General features: G+C 55.9%; 1 protein-coding gene and 1 long non-coding RNA gene across 2 annotated transcripts; both read left to right on the top strand.

Annotated features, from left to right (window-relative positions):
* Window positions 1–1,832: 1,832 nt before the first annotated feature.
* On the top strand, window positions 1,833–10,023 carry PAFAH2 (platelet activating factor acetylhydrolase 2). Its single transcript, XM_052811456.1, has 11 exons — window positions 1,833–2,198; window positions 3,167–3,272; window positions 3,416–3,566; window positions 3,792–3,888; window positions 4,052–4,120; window positions 4,237–4,351; window positions 5,748–5,861; window positions 6,238–6,329; window positions 6,444–6,614; window positions 6,735–6,883; window positions 7,108–10,023. Exons 1-11 carry the CDS (start codon window positions 1,897–1,899, stop codon window positions 7,200–7,202), a joined length of 1,461 nt encoding a protein of 486 aa, XP_052667416.1. The 5' UTR covers window positions 1,833–1,896; the 3' UTR covers window positions 7,203–10,023.
* A 15-nt stretch (window positions 10,024–10,038) lies between these two features.
* On the top strand, window positions 10,039–12,145 carry LOC128152822 (uncharacterized). The gene is made up of 3 exons (XR_008238768.1): window positions 10,039–10,154; window positions 10,303–10,944; window positions 11,072–12,145. It is a non-coding gene; the product is annotated as an uncharacterized LOC128152822 (long non-coding RNA).
* The last annotated feature ends 6,961 nt before the right edge of the window (window positions 12,146–19,106 follow it).

The raw sequence follows: 19,106 nt of genomic DNA, 5'->3' as shown, positions 1-19,106 counted from the left end.
CCCCCCCTGCGGCGCCTTCCCATTGGCAGCGCCTCGCCGCCCGCAGAGCGCCCACGTGGGACGGGGGTTCCCCGCGCGCCCGGGGAGAAGGGGTGGTGCCCTGAGGGGGGGGGCGGGGCTCCGCAGGGTCCCTGCGCCGCCCGCTCGGTGCGGGACCCCACGCGAGGGCCGTCCCACGTCCCGTGGCCCCCCGCCTTCGCCTCCCTGCTGGCGGGGGTGTCCGGTGGCGGGGAGCCCCGAGGGGAGCGGCCCGTCCCGCTGGTCTCAGCCCTCGGGTGCTGCTGCCTTTAGCCCCCCCCCCTCCCAGCCCCTCTGTGCCCCGGAGCCCCCCGTGGAACCCCCCAAAAGGGAAGGGGCAGTTATAGGGCAGCGATGGGGTCACGATGGGGCAGCGATGGAGGAGCAGGGAGGGGCCAGAAACACAGCTGGGGCCATCTCCACCAGTGACCCCCCCCGGGCACCAGTGACCCCCTGGGCTCCAGTGACCTCCCCTGGGCTCCAGTGACCCCCCCCCGGGCTCCAGTGCGACCCCCGGGATCCCAGCACGGAGTGGGAAGGTCAAGCCCTTTTGCAGCCTGACAGCTCTTGCCTAAGTCAAACCCGGCTCCAAACCCATCCCCGCACGGGAGCCGGGGTCACGGCGCAAAGCCGGTGGTGGATTGTGGGGTTCACCCTCCCACGGGGCAGAGATGAGGGTCCCAGCGTGGCCTGACCCCCCCCCAAATCAGCCGTCCACAGCGCGTGGCTGTGAGAACTCTTGAGGGGGTAGCTGGAACCGGAGCCAAGCGGGAGCGTGGGCCGAGTTAATTCCTTTAAAGCAAGCCCCTGTAAACGCCACGCGAGCCCAGCGTGGGGGCAACACGGTCAGCAGCAAAGCCAACTGGTCCCCAGTGCTCCCCCCAGCAGCACCCACATAACCCAGACCCCAGGGGTTCACCTGTGGGACCCCCCCACCCCTGTCCCGCAGGTCTCGAGCGGAGGCGAGAGCAGAACGGCCCCGAGCAGCCGGAATCGCCGCCTTGAGCAGCCCCCCCCCATCTCTGGCGAGGACCCTCTCCCAGGGGTGGCTTTGCCAGGGTGACGTGGGGGTGCCGAGCCCCACGGCAGAGAGCCAGGCGTGGGCTGGAGCGGGCAGCAGGGCAGGTTGGGGCTCGCGTCTCCCACCCCGTCCCGGCATCCCCAGCCGCCCTCCGCCCTGCCCCGCCGGCCGGGCAAGCCGGGACGTGACGGGGTGCTGGATCTCATCCATGGGTGTAACAACCTGGCCGGCCTCAGCCTGCGGGTGAACCAGCCTCTGGGGCAGGATGGGTGCTCGGCACAGGGCAGGGTGCCACAAGTCGCGGCTGGGCACCTCGGGGTGGCAGTGGTGGTGGGTATGGGCTGGGGTCCCCTCTCCTTGCCCCGGTGGCCAGGTGGGATCCCCTCTCCTTGCCCCGGTGGCCAGGTGGGACCCAGGGGACACACAGAGTGACGGCCATTCGGTGCTCAGCCCGTGCCTCAGTTTCCCTGTGCGCCCATGGGACCGCGCTGGGGAGCCCGGCGTGGGGCTGCGTGCGTGGCAGCTCGGCAGGGACGGTTTTTACCAAATCTTTGGATATTTATTTGCCAGGCCTGGCCAGCTCAGCCCCGGGGGGAGTTAATCCCCGGCCACCGAGGGGATTACCGGGGCCCGGGGCTGCTTTAGCTGCAGAAAGCGGATTAACGGAAGGACAGGGAACCTGGGGATGGGCAGCGGGAGCCCCGGGGCTCTTCTGGGGGGGGACATGGGGACAGTCCCCAGCCCTTGGGGGGCAGGAACCCGGGTGGGGTGCAGAGAGGGACAGGGCAGCCCTGGGGTCAGGGTGCTGCCCGTGGGCAGGGCCCCCCACAGCCCCCCATGGAGGGGCCGCGGCTGCGATGGGGAGACTGGGGTTGTGGCCCGCATTGGGGGCACTGGGAGCTGTGGTTTTTGCACTGGTGGGACTGGGAGCTGCATCTTGTGTTGGTGGCACTGGGAGCTGTGATTTTGCACTGGTGGGACTGGGAGCTGTGATTTTGCACTGGTGGCACTGGGAGCTGCGATGTTGCGCTGGGGGGCACTGGGAGCTGTGTCCTGTACTGGTGGCTACTGGGAGCTGTAGTCCACGTGCACGCGTGGCACTGGGAGCTGTAGTGCAGGGCGCACGGGTGTGTGCTGGGAGCTGTGGCCCGGTGCACTGGTGAGTGCGGGGGCAGGCTGGGGAGGGGGAGAATGGGGGATACTGGGTGCTGAGGGTGGTGGTGCTGGGAGCTGGGGAGCACAGAGGGAAACTGGGAGCCCTGGGAACTTGGGAGGGACACTGAGAGCCGCAGGGGGAGCTGGAGGGGGGCACTGGGAGCTCTTGGGGAGCACTGGGAACTGCGGGGGTAACAGGGCACTGGGAGGGGTACTGGAAGCTGCGATGATAACTGGGGACGCTGGGGGGAGCACTGGGGGCTGCGGGGAGGGCTCTGGGAGACGGGCACTGGGAAGTACTGGGATCTGTAGTTCAGCTGGGGATACTGGGAGGTGTAGTCCGGGGGACCCAGCGCATACTGGGAGGTGTAGTCCCAGGCCAGGGCTATACTGGGAGTTGTGGTTCCCCAGCCCCGGGGGCTGCTGGGAGCTGTAGTTCTGCACTGGGGGGATGCAGGGTTCCATCCCCCCCACCCCCCGTGTCCTCAGTGGCTCCCGTGGGTGCTGAGGGCTGGCAGGCAGCCGTGTCAGCCCCACGCTGACCCCTTGCTCGCACATCCCCTGTGCCACCCCAGCTCTGCAGTGTCTGGCCGTGCTGGTCTCCCCCCCCCCAGCCCTCAGCATCCCTGGGTGCAAGGGGGGGGGGACAGGGACGGCTGCCCCACAGCAGGGTGGCCATGGGGCAACCGACCAGCCATCAGCCCCGCTGTCCCGCTCCGGCAGCCCCCAGGAGAGAAACTGCGGGGTTTCATCCCTGAGCATCCCCAGGGGGTCTGCGCCCCTGGGAATTCCATGGGGTGGGAATTGGGAATCTCGTTTCTCCTCTTGCTGCCATGCCAGTGTGTTTGCTTGGCACGGCGCTGGGGGGGATGCCCGGGGTCTGGGCAACAGAAGAGGGGTGGGGGAAGGAAGAGGGACCGAGTCGGGGTCCCCCGGGTGGGGGACAGATGCTGACCCCGTGCCTCCACATAGGTTCGGCCGTGGCAGCATGGGGGGGACGCAGTCGCTGGCGCTGCCCCCGGGGAAGGGACCTCACCAGGTGGGCTGCGCGGATGTCATGGTGGGCCACACGCGGCAGGTACGGGACGGGGACGGGGACGGGGACGGGGACAGGCTTCCATGCATAGCGGGGTGGCTGCAGCCAGCTGAGCTTGCCGAGGACGTGGCCACCGCTTCCCTGCGCTGTCCCCACCGCGTTCCCCCTTCCATTCTCTCCCCCAGGGACTCTTCCTCCGCCTCTTCTACCCCTGCCTGCCCCGGGCAGGGGCCGAGCGGCCGCTCTGGATCCCACGCTACGAGTACTGCCGTGGGCTGGCCGACTTCACCCGCCGCAGCCGGCGCTGGTGCGCGCCCCTGTTCAGCATCGCCGTCGGTAAGGGGGTGGCGGGCACCACATCCCCCCCATCCTGGGTGCTCCCCCATTCCTTTAGGGACCCACTCCCTTAGCGGGGTTCGAGGCCACCAAGCCCATCCTCTGTGCTTGGGGCAGCTGGGTGGATGCTACAGGCAGGGACGGAGCTGAGCGGGGACCTGCTGCAGGAGCAGCACCCCGCTGCCCTTGTCCCCCCTTTTCCTGGGGGGTTTCTCTTCCCCGCAGGCTCCTGCAAAGTGCCGGTGAGCTGGAACGGCCCTTTCAAGCCCTGCAGCAGCGGGTACCCACTGATCATCTTCTCCCACGGCCTGGGAGCCTTTCGGTAGGGTGAGCCCCGAGAGGGGCTGGGGGTGCTGAGCCCCTGCTCAGGGCCAGAGCCAGGATGGGGACGCCAGTGTCCTGGGCCCCCCATGGCCCCGCTTGGACCTGCCTTGGGTTGGCAGCGGAGCCCTGACCCTGTTCCCCCCGCCCCGGCTCCCTGGCAGGACCCTGTACTCCTCGGTCTGCTCGGAGCTGGCATCCTGGGGTTTCGCGGTGGCAGCACTGGAGCACAGGTGGGTGCCCCGGTCCCCACCGAATTTGGCAGCCGTGACAGGGCTGGCAGGGCATCATGTCCCGGGGAGCCGGCGGTGCCCCCGCGACACGACTGCCTGCCCTCCTGCCGCTGCAGGGACCGTTCTGCCTCCGCGACGTATTTCTGCAAAGCAGAGGCTGGGAGAGAGGAGTGGATCCCCTACCAACGGGTGCCCCAAGGGCAGAAGGAGTTTTATTTCCGAAAAAAGCAGGTACCAGGGTGGGGCGTTAAGGGTGGGCAACCCGGGAGGCGTGAAATCCCTCCTGCAAGCCGATCCGGCCCCACATCCCTGGGGTCTTCATCTCCTGCCTTCCCCAAAACCATACCACTGTGATGCTGGGGCTGAGCTTTCTCCTTGCAAGCTGAGAAAAATATGTTCAACCTGTTTATCTCTGTTTCATGGGGTCCCTCTGTCCGGCTCCAGCTGACCCCGGCAGGAGCCGGGCTGGGCTTTGCCGTGTTGGGATGCTTAATGCCACCCGCACCCCAGGGAGAAACGGGCTTTCTGCCCAGCCCAGCGCCGCAGGCTGGCAGGGCTCCGGACCGGCTGCTGGGTTTGTTCATGCTCTGATTTTTGTCCCTATGGGATTACCCTGGACAGCTGCTTGCTGAGGAGCAGGAAGGTTTCCTGCTGAGCCAGGTTCCCCCCTGCTCGTTTCTGCCTCGATTAAAAGGACAACGTTGAGTCAAGATTTGTCGTAGAAAAGCTCTCTAGGAAATGCAGTGGTTGGAGGTGCTTTTGGCAGTCTTAAATCACCTCCCAGCCTCTTATTTTTGCGTACAGTCTGTCTCATGGCACATTGCATGAACAAGGGAAAGAGTTTTCCTATAAAGATGAACCCATGAACATAAATGTTGAGGGCGAATGAGAAATAAATTATAAATAGAGAGAAATGGTTGCCAGGTCAGCCTCAGTTATGGCATCATCTATGTTGGAGGAAGCAGGGAAGAGCGGAGAGAGGTTTTCATCTGAGTTTATTGTCACTTCTCACTTTGGGGGAAGGCCTTTAAACGTGCACAGCCAACAGCATTTGTGTCAGGGGAGCAGAGGACATAGTCCCAAAGTGGATCCAGGTCAGGGCTTCCTCCCCCCAAATCAGTGGTTTGGGCTTTTGAGCTGCTCCTGGATGGAGCCCCCGAGCTGGGTTTCAGGGTGATGTCCAGGTTTGCTTCTGGCAGCTGGGGTGGGAAGGGGGGTCTGGGCTCCCCGTGGGTGTTTGCACCGGCGGGTGGCTTCGGCAGGCTTGGCTGGGGGGGCAGCTGGCGAGGAAACCGGGCTCTCCCTCCCCTGCGCACCCCGCTGCTTGCTCCCCAGAGCAGAGGTCTTTCGCTCATCTCCAGCCATCTCTGCTATCATATTAACTGAATTAAAAACAAACAACAAAAGAAATCATTCCAATAAATTCACCACATCCCCGCGGGAGCCGCTGCGGTGTAGCCTCTCACTTGCTTTTACGTTTGCTGTAATTCAGGGAAAGCCTTGTCGGGTCTGAGAGCTGCAGTTTTGGAGGGATGAGTGTGGGTGGATGTTGGGGGCAGGATCTGGCCCCAAACTTGCGGGGTGGAGGAGCTGGGTTAATCAGGGAAGGGGCAACTCTCACTCCCAGGTTCATCAGAGAGCGGAGGAATGTGTGCGAGCGCTCCAGCTCTTCGAGGACATCAGCAGTGGTAAATCTGTCCTGAACGTCCTTCACCAGGACTTTGATCTCTCTGTGCTGAAGGTATCTGGGTCTGTCTGTGCTGAAGGACCAGCCAGGGGGATCATTTGGCTGATGGCGCGGGGGGGGGCCGGGTGCCCTTTGCTGGCAGGATCAGTCCTTGTTGCATGAGTCCCTCCTGGGACAAGCAGGGTCTGTGCAGAGCCACAGCCTTCCACTTTTGGGCTTCTTGGTGCCTCTCTTCTCCTTCTTCTCCCCCGTGCATGCCAGGGAAGCTGGGTTCCATTGCACTGGTGGTGAAAACTGGACACGGCATCCCTTGCAGAGGACAGAGCGGTGGGGCTTTGCTGATCTTCTTTCCTTGGCTTTTTCTTCCCTAATTAGGGACCTTCTGCAGCGGGGTTTGGGCGCAGGCTCCTCAGCCTTCTCCTTTTTGCAGGACAGTGTTGATCTGACCAAAGTCGCTGTCATGGGCCATTCCTTTGGCGGGGTGACAGCAGTGCTGGCCTTGGTGAAAGAGCCCAGCTTCAGGTAAGCTGCAGCAGGGACCAGGAGCCGTGGGAAGCTCCAGGGACATGTGGGTCATCCCGGTGGGAAGGGAAGCTGTGGTGTGGGCAGCAGTGCCGGGCATCCGTCCTGCTGCAGGTGTGCAGTAGCTCTCGACGCCTGGATGTTCCCCCTGGAGAACACGCTGTACCCAGAGGTGCCCAAGCCCGTGCTCTTCATCAACACCGAGAAGTTCCAGACACCAGAAAGCATTGCCAAAATGAAGAGACTGAGCTCCAGAAACAGCCAGACGAAGATTATAACCATCCTGTGAGTCAGGGGCTGGGGGCACCGACCCGCCAGTACCCTCCTGGGACCACCTACGAGCTGTGTCCCAGCAGGAGGACTTCTCCCCAGCTCCCACTGAAGCAGATCCCTTCCCTGTCCCAGGGGATCTGTGCACCAGAGCCAGACCGACTTCACCTTTCTCACCGGGAAACTTGTCAACCGCTTCTTTGGCCTGAGGGGGACTCTCGACCCCTACAAGGGTCTGGACATCACCAGCCGGGCAGCTCTGGCCTTCCTGCAAAGGCATCTCAGTACGGCGTGGGGTGGAGGGCACGTTGGCCGGGGGCGTGGGAGGGCACGAGAGCTCCCCCTTTTGCAGGGGGCTGCGGGGCGGCCGCTGCTTCCCTGGGCTTGGGTTTGGTGCTTCCCATCCCATTGCACAAAGCAAAGGGGTCCGGTGGCTGCACCTCCTTTATGCCTGGAGCCAGGCTGATAATTGCTGTAGTAACCCTGTCACCATCTCTGCCCCATGCAGACCTGGAAGAGGAGTTCGATCAATGGGACAACCTCCTCGAAGGCATCGGAGACTCAGTTGTTCCAGAAGCACCGTTCTGCCGCTCCAAGCTGTAGCCTGCTCCGAGGTTGCTGGTGGGAGCTGAGGAAAGCAGCTACTTCTTGTCCAAACTGTACCATGCAGGAGACAACAAGGGCAGGAGGACCCATGGGGAGAGCAGGACCTGGGGACCGTGCTCGTAGGATGTCTGGTGGCCGTGGTGCTCAGCGAGCGTGCCAGAGAGCCCTCCCTGCTCAAGCGCTGCCTGTTGTGGCTGCTGCCTGCAGTGAGGGCTGTGGGACTAAGAGAATAAAATCCCCGGGACAAAGACTGAGTTGGCTGTCACTTGGGCCTGAGGTGACACCCTGCTTGCATGCAGAGGGTAGGTGGGCATCCATCCCTCGCCGGCCCTGGCTGGATCTGCTGCAGCTGTGGCACATCTGGCAGGAGCAGGCAGGTCATTTGCTGTGGGTTGGCAGCAGTTCAACCACAGCCAAAAGAACCAGCGCAAAGAGGTGCAGCATCAGGGCTCCAAGCACAAAGGTAAAGAAAATCTTATCGTCTTCCTGGAAAGCTGGCCAGATTGCTGACTCCACGCCTCACATCTGGGGATAAAAAGAAGGAGGATGGTTTTAAACACGGGACTCGCTGGATGTATCTCTGAGCACCCCAGCAGCACAGGGGTGTGAAACAGGGACTGGGATCAGCCCTGGGGACGGAAGGAAAACAGCCCAGCCTGGTTTTGCAGCATGAAGAGCAATGCTGCTGCAAACAGGCACGTGCTGGCGGTGGGAATAAGGCACTTTGGAAGTACCTATATATAGCACATTCCTGGGTAACGCCAGAGACGTTAGAGCAAGGGGTGCTTTTTAAGGGGGGGTCCGATCCTCAGCTATCCTGAAGCCGGCGGAGATCCATGGATTTACCCCACTGGAGACCCTCCCCAGGGTCCTCGCTGGCACTGCGACCGGAGAGGCGGCAGGCAATCCTGGACACGCCGCCTCGGCAGCTGCTGGGAACATCCGGGCTCCCGGCACACCATCTGCTTTTGCATTGTCCCCGCAGCCGCCGGCATGGCATTCCTGCTGGGGGATGTGAGGGGGGACGGCAGCGGCAGCCTTGGCTTTGCTTCACCTCCTGCCATCAAAGAGAGAAGCTGCAGCAGACGACAGCGCCCGGTGCAGGATTTCCTGGGGTGCCGAGGATGGAAGAGAGGGGAGTTTGGGTGGCACATGCTATTCCTCACCCAGTGACAGCAGGTGACAGGCACCAGCAAAGCCCTTCTCCCAGGGGAAGAAAGGGGAATGGAAAAGCAGCATCTCAGTCCTCCGGTGCTCGAGTTGTTTGTGTCGCCGTGATGGCCACGTCCTCGCCTCGCTGGTGGCCCCTGGCCCCTCTTAGTCGAGGGCGAGTCCTAGGGCTGAGGGTGCTCCGGGATGGCCTCGGGGGGAAGGCAAAGGGCTGTGCAGTAGCAGAGGGGACATCTTTCAACGTCTGCTCCATTCTCCAGTGACACAAAGGACTGATGTGAACAGGATCACAAGACCCCGGTGCTTTTGAGGCTTCGAGATTTTTTTTTTTAATTTTTACACGTAAAACACCATTTCTAGCCCTGGGAGCAGGCTGGGGTGTGACAACCCAGGGATCCTCAAGACCGTCGTGCTGAGATGCTGAGGGTGGGTGGCGGACGTTCAAGGTTGATGTATGCGATGAATCGTGTGGGTGAGCCGGGGGGGATGGACAGAGCCCGTCAGGTCCTGTTTTGACAGTGAGAGACAGTGACTGGTGCAGAAATCAAATCCCATTTTCCTCCCTGAATTAGCATGGCAGGGGATCTGTGCTGGCAGCTACAGGGGAGCAGCCCGGTTGCCGCTCCAGCACGGCACAGCTGAGGCAGGCTATAAATTCTGCAAGGCTCTTATGTAAAGGCTTTCAGGGAAGGGGGTGGCAGAAACCGACTGTGCTCAGAGGGTGACTCTGACATTCGTTAACCCTTTGGTTCACAGAAAGCCATTTATTCCCATCACCAGTACCCGTGGGGCTGGGGGGAGCGGGGAAGCGGGCAGATGTCCTTCTGCCTGGCCCTGCATCCCTTCGCTCTCCGCTCCAGAGTCGGCCTCTGCACCCAGGACCACATTCCCAATTGTGTTTGTGCCTCGGGAGGAAAACCCAGCTGGAAGAAAGAGGGGAGTTCAAAAACGCTCTAGGGTCACTTGGGGCAGGGCGGACACCCTCTTTCCTCCACTCCATCGGCCCCTCTCTGCTCTCTGTGGGATGTGGTAGTGTAGGAGCCCTCTCCAAGCATTTTCCTACTTCACTGACTCACTGCATCTGCTTTAAAATCCAGCCCAGAGCCATCTCTTCAGTCAGGCTCCCCTTGCAAGCAGCACTTTACTTCAGATCCCCATTACATGCTCCAGCCTCGAGGCCGGAGGCAGCGTGCATGAAAGATGCGGCACAAATCCCTGGCGTAGCACACGAGGAAGGTGTTTTCCCCACGTCCCAGCTTGCTTGGATTGCTTTGCTGGGCCTGAGAGATCGGAAAGAAAAGGGCTGGGACACCTCTGCCGGAGCCAGCGTTTCCCAGGGCAGCCATGGGAAGGGACAGAGCATCGTTCCCTGCCACGCGCCCAGGCCAGCAACCGGAGGGGAGAGCGCTCCAGTCTTTGGGGTGGTCTGGGCTGCTCCAGGCTTGCCTGTGCCACACTGGAAGGTTTTCTGGCAAAAAGCAGGAATTAAGGGTTAGCCTGGTACACTATCTGCCACAGCAGCCTGTCGGCACCAGCTCTTGGTTGCCACAGAGGTTTGGGTTTGAATGTGAACTAGCTGGGGTTTATATCTGTAAATCCCCCGTGTTTTATCCACAGAGGGATTTTGCTTCTCAGGGACATGGGAAGGAAACACCGACTCCGTTATGTTGGGGATGTCAGCACCCAGGGCACCCGCCTGCAGGTTGGCAGCCCAGCCATCCCCTGCCCTGGAGGGTTGTGCGTTCGAAAGAGTTCACTTCCAGCCAAGCATTTCAATGGGTCTGATCTGCTTTAATATTCAAACCGGTGGCTTTAAAAATAAAAAAAAACAAAACGCTGCCCATTTATATTCCCCTCACAGCTGTGCTTGCAGCATGGCTGGGGTATGAATGGACGCATTCCTCTTACCCACGGCTTATCTCCGCAGAGCAACCTCCGCTCTCCGACCCGCTTCGGCTTCAAAGCTTTCCACTCTCTGGGCTCAGGGCTGAAATCCGACAGTGTCAGCACAGACCTGGCTTGGAGCTCTTAGTATCTTAGAGCTGAGAGTCTTCTTCCCATCCTCCCCACCCCCAGCTCATCCTGCCTGCGGCTCCCTCCCTCCTGGGAAGACCCTTCCAGCCGGCAGATCCCTCCCCATCCCGCCGCACATGCATGCAGCAAACTGGAGTTACCAGCTCCAGCCTGCCGCAGCATTTGCTGCCGCTTAGGAAAAAACCTCATTTACTCAATTGAAGCTTCTCTGTTGATTTAATTAATGCAAATTGAGACATGTGTTAAAACCTCCTTGTAATTACCGTAACACTGTCATGGGTTTTTTTTTTTCCCTTTTTCTTGTATTGTTAAGGAAAATAGTAAGGCCTGGATTCACAACAGCTTCCGAAGGTCCACAGCCCTGCAAGCTGAGCACAGTGTGTGCAGTGAGAACCGCACGAGCTCTAGTAGAGGAGCTCAGTGTCTGGCCGTGGGCTGCGATACCAGCCCCGAAGACCGGCGAGGGCTGACCCCGCTCCCAACCCAAACCCGGGCAGCACCCTCTTGAGCAGAGTTCCTTAGATTCCTTTGATTGGTGAGTATATGCTTGTTTTTACATTGATTTTTCTATTGGCAAATCAAAACTTTGCTCTGGGTGAAGTTCTGAAGAAAAATCAAGTTTCTTAATCTCCAAAGGGAATTGTTCTCATCTAATGCGTCAGCTTCCAGGCCGTCTTGAGCGGAAAACCCCAGATGCTCGCAGTCAGGAGAGATTCAGCTCAACTTTGCCATCTTCCCAAGCACCAGTTCCTCCCACGCTGGGTTACAGGGCAGGACCAGGGCTCTGCCGGGCAGACAGACCCTTCGGATCCGGCGCAGGGCACGTGCTTGCCGGCTTCGAGGTGCGATGCTGCAGGGCTGGGCTGCAGGCGTGATGCTTGCTGAGTTCCCTGGCCTTCAAAACACAATGCCGCAGGCCAAGAGGGTTCCTGTTCTCTCAGCCAGCAGCATTGAGGGTATTTTGAGAGCACAACTGTTTTTTTGACAGTTTTCACTCTGCAGCAGAAGCCTCATTTCAGGCTGGAGCAGTCTGTTGCTGACCCTAGAGATGATTCCTGAATAAACAGGGGAAAAAAGGGCTGAGAAGGGAAACGGAGGTGCTGGAGGAGAGAAAGGGCTGTGTGAGGTCTCTCCAGTTCCAGGCTATTCTGAAAAAGCCCCTGAAACAGATTGGAGGGATCGGGTTTGGTCAATATCCAGATTTCCTCCATTTTAGGAAGGACAGGCTGACCTCAGCCCTGTGGATGCCAGCTCGTGCTTCGCACCCCAGCGTGGTGGTGGGGGAGAGTGGGGGGGGGCTGGGCGAGGCGGGGACCCCAAATGTCCCACGTCCTCCTTTTTAACTCTTTGGCTTACGTCTTCACCCCGGACCGGGGTGCGTGTAGGTGCTGAGACTATCAGCACCCCTCTCCGGGTGACATGGTGGCACCGGACCCCCCCAACCCACCAGCTTCAGGCTGCCTTCACCTCCTCGCGTTGATAGCGACTCTCTAACGACATTCATCATGCAAGGCCTGGGTTGGGATTTTTGTGGGGGGTTTGTTTTTTTTTTTTTTATTAAAACGAAGCACTTAATGTTGGCAATCGCAACATAAGGGTGTCTCTCTGGGTATTGATTTTAGTGTACAGCAGCAGTTTGCTGGTTTATTGCATAAAAGACAGAGATGTGTCTTTCCTCCAGAAAGGCTGGCTTTGTTTGCCTGTTCTCACAGCTGCAGTGGATGTGTTTGGTCTTTCTTCTTTTAATATATATATTGACCTATTATGAACTTGAATTACTGGGGGGAAAAGGGATCAAAGAGCACTGAGCAAATATTAAGTGCAGGTATTGTTTCCATGCTGGTATTGCTGAGCCACAGGCAGTGGGTGAAGAGCCAGCGGGAGGGAGTGGGAATTAACCCATTTTGATGCAGAATTATCAGTGGAGATGGGAGGGGAACTGCTTATTGTCCTGAGAGGTTCTAAAGGGTGAAAGCATAGATCTGGACCTCTTCAAAGTCGAAAGGTGCCGTAAAAAAAACCCCAGACTTCTTTCCTTGGCTCACAAATCCTGTGGGAAGAGGCAGGTTTTATTCTGCCCACAGTGTCTGACAGATCTCGTCCATAAACAGCACCTATAGATAATGCCACGGAAAAATTAGCTGTGGCTGTTGCACTGGGCAGGTCAGAATCTCCTGTATTAGCTGAGCGTGGGGTGGATGCAGGGAGAGGGGGGACGCTTCAAAATCCTGCCTTTTGATCTGAATGCACTCGAGAATTGCAAACCCACCTGCTCCCCAGGCAGCAGATCTCTCTGAAAAATAAGTAAAACCTGTTACCATTTGGCTGCGTACCGATTTTGTCAGTGAAACAGCTTTGATAGCAAGCAGCCCGAGAGCTCTGCATTGAGCATTATTTTCAAATTTGCTCTTAGTGGGAACAGGCTCAGTCTGGGGGCTGTTACAAGCTCATTCATATTGTTTATTTGACATTGGGAAAGTCGTATTCCTTTAAGAGGATTTCCATCCCTGAACTCCTCCCATTGTGACACTTCCAAGCTGCATTTTATCTTGAAAGGGTGGGAGTATTTTTAACTATATCACGCCGGGGAAGTATTAATAGCACAATAGGCTTGCTGAGCTGCTGGTAGAGCTGAATCCATATTTTAAATTCAAGGAACTAATTAGGAACTGGGGAATAATTAGTGCTATACCCAGCTTTTCTTTCCCCCCACTCCATTTTCAAAGAGCCAAAGCAAATGTCTTTACTGGAATCTTCTATAGCTGTTGAATATTTTATGGCTTCCCAATGTATTGCTATTCCATGTGGTTGTCAAAATCACGCTGTCTCCTTTGCTCTATCCCAGCTGAAATGGCTGACTCTGACACTTTTGAAATCTAATTAGTGCATCTCCTGTTGGCTCACACGCAAAAAACCCCAACCCATAAACCCTTTCTTCGTGCTTCTCTCCCAGCCACTCGCTATCGCTCTGTGCAGCGTAGTTATTTTTGAACCCTTGGCAGTGAGTTGTTTACGGGCTTCCTTGAATAGCAAAGCTCTTGGTGCTCCATATGGGAAATGCAAATTTGTGGACTCCGGTTAAGAGCAGAAAGGGAAAAGCAGCGAGGATGCAGAGAAATGGGTCGAGGCTCCAGGCTCAGTTGGGAGCTATGGGACCAAGGAGGGGGAAAGCAATGTGAGGAGATATCCGGGCCAGCTTTCATTGTGTGTTTCTGGACATAGTGGAGGTAGAAGCCAGCAGCCACATAGATTTGTCCTTGTATTTGGCAGGTAGCTGCTGGGAGAGCACAACTGCACATTAGCGTCTTGGAGGATCTGCTGGTGCCGTGAAGAAAACAACCAGCTCTGAAATTGTACCCGCTGTTGGGAGCGGCTGTGATAGCTCTCCCTCGTGTGAAGTCTCTGGTCTCTAATAATAGTTGGGCTTGTGCTGAAGCCTCTTCCTCACTCTTGCCTCTCCCCGGCCATCTGTTTTCAAGAAACTTGTGGAATTCATGTCACTGAGCTCTTATCCATATTTATCGGAGGGGCAGAGACTGGCTCACAAAGCTAAAAGCTGGGAGAGAAGACTAGGTAGAGATATAGAAGTAGTTTAATCATGTAAAACCTAAGAAAATGATCTTAAGAAACAAAGAATGAAAAACATGCCAGAAGATCTACCAGGCTGGGAAGGGAATTCTGCTGTTCCTTTGCCCAGGCTGGATCAAAAGCAGACCTCACTATTTAGGAGAAAGACCAGATCTCGTTCAGCATCCTGGTTGCAGTCAGGATGAAGGTGCCCATGTGTCGGTACCGCAGTCACTGCCGTTACTTTAGGGGGTGTCACCATTTCAGTGTGTTGGAGAAGTTTTTGCAAGGACAGCAGACTGCTTGTGGGGCCTTTGTCTTTACTTCATTAGCAGCTTAGATTATTTTTCTACTCTAGAGCCTTGTCAGCCCTCATCACCATAGTATTTGGATATCATGCAATACAGTCCTATGACTGCATTTGAAGAGGTGGGTATGACATTTCAGGGTTATATTGCCCCAATATCAAAGCAATTAATTTATATTTTCATCGCTCTTGCTGCAGGCGCAATCGCCATCTGTGGTGAGTGCTTTTACTTGCCTCATTTTGTGGAGGAATTAAGTGAGTTCGAGTGAATTTCTCAAAACACAAACTAGCAATGCAAGCCAGGCGCTCCATCCGATTTGAAAAAATTAAATCATTTTGAATAGCACATTGGCAAGTGCAAATTTGTTCCAAAGGGAACACTTTCTTTAATGGTGTTTTTCAGCATAAATATAGTATCAGCCTAAACACCTCCAGTAAACAAATACAAATTACCTTAAATATTTCTTGCCTGTGGAAAAGCTTTCATTGTGAGGGAGACACTCCCTAAAAGTCTTGTTTTATTCTTCAATTCCGTGGACTCCTTGGCTGCATTTGGATTAAAATGTATTTTTATCTGACGATCAGCGAGACCTTTGCAACCACTAATTTTCCTTGCGAGACCTTTGTCAGGCAGCAGCATGTCAGTACTGAAGATGGGTAAGCTGCAGTGTGGAGAAAAATTTGCTGAGGGTTAATACAAAGACAGAGAAACACGGATGGAAAGAAATCTTGTAGCCCTTCTTTCTACCTCTGAGAACAAGTTTATTTTAAATTACTGTCTCTTCTAACAGGTTATTTATTAAATCACTTAAACAGATTGACTCGGGTCAAATAGTGTATTGGATTTCTAGTTTTAAAATGAACTTTGCTAATGCAGTGACTGTTACCAGTCTTAGCAAATGCTTGCTAATATTACTTACCAAGGTGCTTTAAAACATCCTCTGATTAACAAATAAGCTGTCAGTCCATCCACCGCGAATGCTTAAGGGTGGCAATTTAATACTCAGAAAGCACATTTTCTTATTGGAGATTAAATATTTTTGCAAGTTAAAAGAGCTGCCGTGGGCTGAGTTGTCACCTAATTATGTCAGTCTCTTTGTGGAATATTTTGATAAGCACATCAGAGGAGATGCTTTAATCTTTATGCTAAATCTGATCACGTCACGTCCTAAATTCACACGTACAAGGAGTCCTCCTGATGAGACCTTGACTTATCTGTTCCACTGAGAGCAGAGCGTGCTGAACCAAAGCTGAGGGGCCTCGTGTTTTGCCTGTGCTGAGAATGAGCCCCCCTTGAGCAACCGGTGGGCAGTTACAGCTGTGGCTGCGAGTTGCACGAGGGCAACGGTGAGAAGTGGGTACAGATACCACCGGCTCGGATGCGTCATAGCCATTGACCCTCAGAGTAGGTCATATTCCTAATTTATAGAGCCTTTGTCCCTTTCTACTTTGGGAATAGCTTCAGCAGATTCTGCTGTGGTCCTTTATTTTCCTCAAGATGCACAAATTCATCTGGCTGATGTGGTTAGATTTGGGCTTGAAATGGTGTCTTCCTTCTTGAACCCTGTTTTGGGGCTAAATAGTGACATGTTGGAGGAAATTTCTCATACTGCTGCTTGCTCTTTTTTTGGAAAAACTGGAATTATAGCAAAAAGCTTTTGTTGATAAGGAATCCAGTAGACAAAAACTACCCCAGCCACATGCTGCTAGGCTCGACGAAAGAAGAGTCTGTTTAGAATTGCAGTAAATGTGTCGATAAACACAAATCAAATGCAAATTAAATAAAAGCTTTTCATATACTCCATTCTCCTTGAGATCAGACAAAAATAAATGCTACATAAACAAATGGGTTTTATGAAATGTTCCAAAAATAAAACCACTCTTGCAAAGAGGCCAAAAATGAGATCGTCTCCATGCCTTTCCAGCTGCTAGGAGCTGTTATTTCTCTTTGTATCACAATAATACTCAAAGATTTTGGTTTAAATTGAAACCAGTTGTGGCAGGTAGGGTAAAGGGGTTGCTAAAGAGTCTCAACCTAAGTGCCACAGCATGGAAAATGCCAGAGCTGAGAACAGAGCACGAATCTGCTTCCCAGCTCAGTGCCTCTCGTCAATAAACCTGTGTTGCCTCTTACATAGGAGAGTTCTTATCTGGAAGAAATATCTTTGGCTTTAAAGCCAATCTGCAAAGGAAGGTAAGTTACATTCAAGTCTTTTTTTTTTCTCTCTCTTTTTTTTTTCCTGTGAGAAGCCCAGGAAATAAGATGGAAAGCGCTGAGAACAGACGCTGCATGACTCGTAGTTTTATCTCAGCCTGCATCCCTTCTTCAAAAGCGGTAAATGATATTTCATCATCATCTCTCCAGGGGGTGAGGACTGACTAAAGGCAGTCACACAGGTACCAAACAAAAAGCCCCGAGCCCAGGAAGCCTTGTTTCCTCTGGGAAATCCTGAGATCATCCCAGGATAAGCTCATTGATTTTACTAAAAAGCATTAATATTAAAGCATCCAACACACTGTTGATCTACATGGGTGATAATTAATAAATGATAAAGTAAAACACAGGCTGATGGCATGATCTCTTGGCTGCTCTGTCTTCCAGCAACATTTGATGCAATTTAATCCAGGCACTCAAGATGTTTAATTTAAAAACGTGTGTTGTATGTGATACCTATGTATATACCGCTGGTATTGAGCCAGGAACCCCGTGAATGTACCAGGCGTGACCCTGAACGGCCGAGCAGCCAAACCATTTTGAATCTGAATTCCCTTCAATCCCACAAAAAGGTTCTACCATGCTGCTGGAAAATGGCTCTTCCCATGCCCAGCGAGCCACTCCGGCAGAAACCTCTCCCAATTCTAGCAGCTCGGCGGCTGGATGTGGTTTCCATGGAAATAGACATCAGATCAGCAAAAAACAGGGCAAGTGTTTAAAATAATCTCTGTTTTGAAAGCTTTATGCATTTCTGTCACAATATTAACCTTCCTCAAGGTAGGATTTTTTTTTTTTTTTTTGGTGCAAAATCCTTGGTTTTAAGAGTGCGCACAACAAGGGTGGGTCCCCTCAGAAAAGTCCTTTCTTTTTCTGGTATTTAGGGTACGGAGACTGCTGTGCTGGGCTTGCATTGTAGCAGAAGATTTGTGCTGTTCTCCGGCCATCTGCCTTTTGTGCCTAGTGACTCTTGGTGTAACTCAAGTGACTGTAGCATGGAAACTACCACAGGAATTGTACAGAAGTCATTTGTACGGAACATGTGAAAATGCAGCCAGTTCATTTAAAGAACGTTTGGGAGCGAACCACTTATCTATGCTTGGCAATAGCGTTGTCTTGAGAAGGGAACTGCTCACAATGCAGCCCTTAGGACAAGAATGGATCGCCTTTGCACGGCCGTTATGTACATACTATGGAATCTGCATGAACGATGGCTTTTCTGGATGTGATTTGACTTGCTGGTGCCACCCCAAAGGAGAGGGTGGCCATGTGGCTGTCCACCAAAACACACTGCCAGGGGCTGTGGGGCCAGCGTGTTGTCAGACCCACAGATCCTCTTTGGGGTTGGCCTGTGGGGGCTGTGACCCTGAGGTGACCAAAGGAACATGGTGGTCATCTTGGTGATGACCGAGAGCCCTGAGGTTATTGAGGCCCTGAGATAACCAACTGGCCCTGAGGTGACCATGCCCTCATGACCATGGCCCCGAGATGACTGCGGCCCCAAGGTAAGTGGCGATGACCCTGAGGTGACCGTTGGTCTTGAGGTGATCAAGGGCCCTGAGGTAGGTGACCATGGCCCTGAGGTAAGTTGCCATGGCCTTGAGGTGACCATGGTCCTGAGGTGACCATGGCCATGAGGTCAGTGGCCATGGGGTGACCATGGCCCTGAGGTGACCGTGGCCCTGAGGTCAGTGGCCATGGCCATGAGGTGACCATGGTCCTGAGGTGACTGTAGCCCTGAGGTAAGTTGCCATGGCCATGGGGTGACCATGGCCCTGAGGTGACCGTGGCCCTGAGGTAAGTTGCCATGGCCATGGGGTGACCATGGCCCTGAGGTGACCGTGGCCATGAGGTCAGTGGCCATGGCCATGAGGCAACCATGGTCCTGAGGTGACCAAAAGCCCTGAGGTAGGTGACCATGGCCCTGAGGTGACCGCGGCCCTGAGGTAAGTTACCGTGGCCTTGAGGTGAGCATAGTCTTGAAGTGACCGAAAGCCCTGAGGTAAGTGGCCATGGCCCTGAGGAGACCGTGGCCCTGAGGAAAGTTGCCACGGCCACGGTGTGACTGTGGTCCTGAGGTGTCCGTGGCCCTGAGGTGACCGTGGCCCTGAGGTAAGTTGCCACGGCCACAGTGTGACTGTGGCCCTGAGGTGACCGTGGCCCTGAGGTCAGTGGCCAGCCCCGAGGCGACCATCTGAACCACGGCTCCGCTCCCACCAAACGCCCCTGAGAGAACGGGTGACGCTGACCAAACGAGCCCACCGCACCGCAGCCCCGCTCCTCCCCACCGCCCGGGGGTGGGAGACAAAGGGAGTCCCGCCGCCCTCCGGCTGCGGGCGGAGAGCGCGGCGCGGGAACCCACGGCCCCGGAGGGGCCCGCGGAGACGAGGGGCGTCGCGGCGAGGTCCCGCACCCTCCACCCGGGCCCCACCGGGCCGCGGGGGTCGCCGCCCCTCGCCGCCACCGCCCGCCCTTGGCGGACTACGTCTCCCGGCATGCAGCCGGGGGGGGGGGGAGGTGGCCAGGAAAACGGGGGAGGGGGGCTGCGCGCCCCCCCCCCCCCGCCCCGGCGGGCGGCACGTGCCGCCGCGCTCGGCCAATGGAGGCGGGG

This window comes from Harpia harpyja, chromosome 16 (assembly GCF_026419915.1).
Source record: "Harpia harpyja isolate bHarHar1 chromosome 16, bHarHar1 primary haplotype, whole genome shotgun sequence".
Lineage (NCBI taxonomy): Eukaryota > Metazoa > Chordata > Aves > Accipitriformes > Accipitridae > Harpia > Harpia harpyja.
The sequence above is the reverse complement of the archived record's forward strand: the minus strand, read 5'-3'. Positions and strand labels throughout refer to the sequence as shown.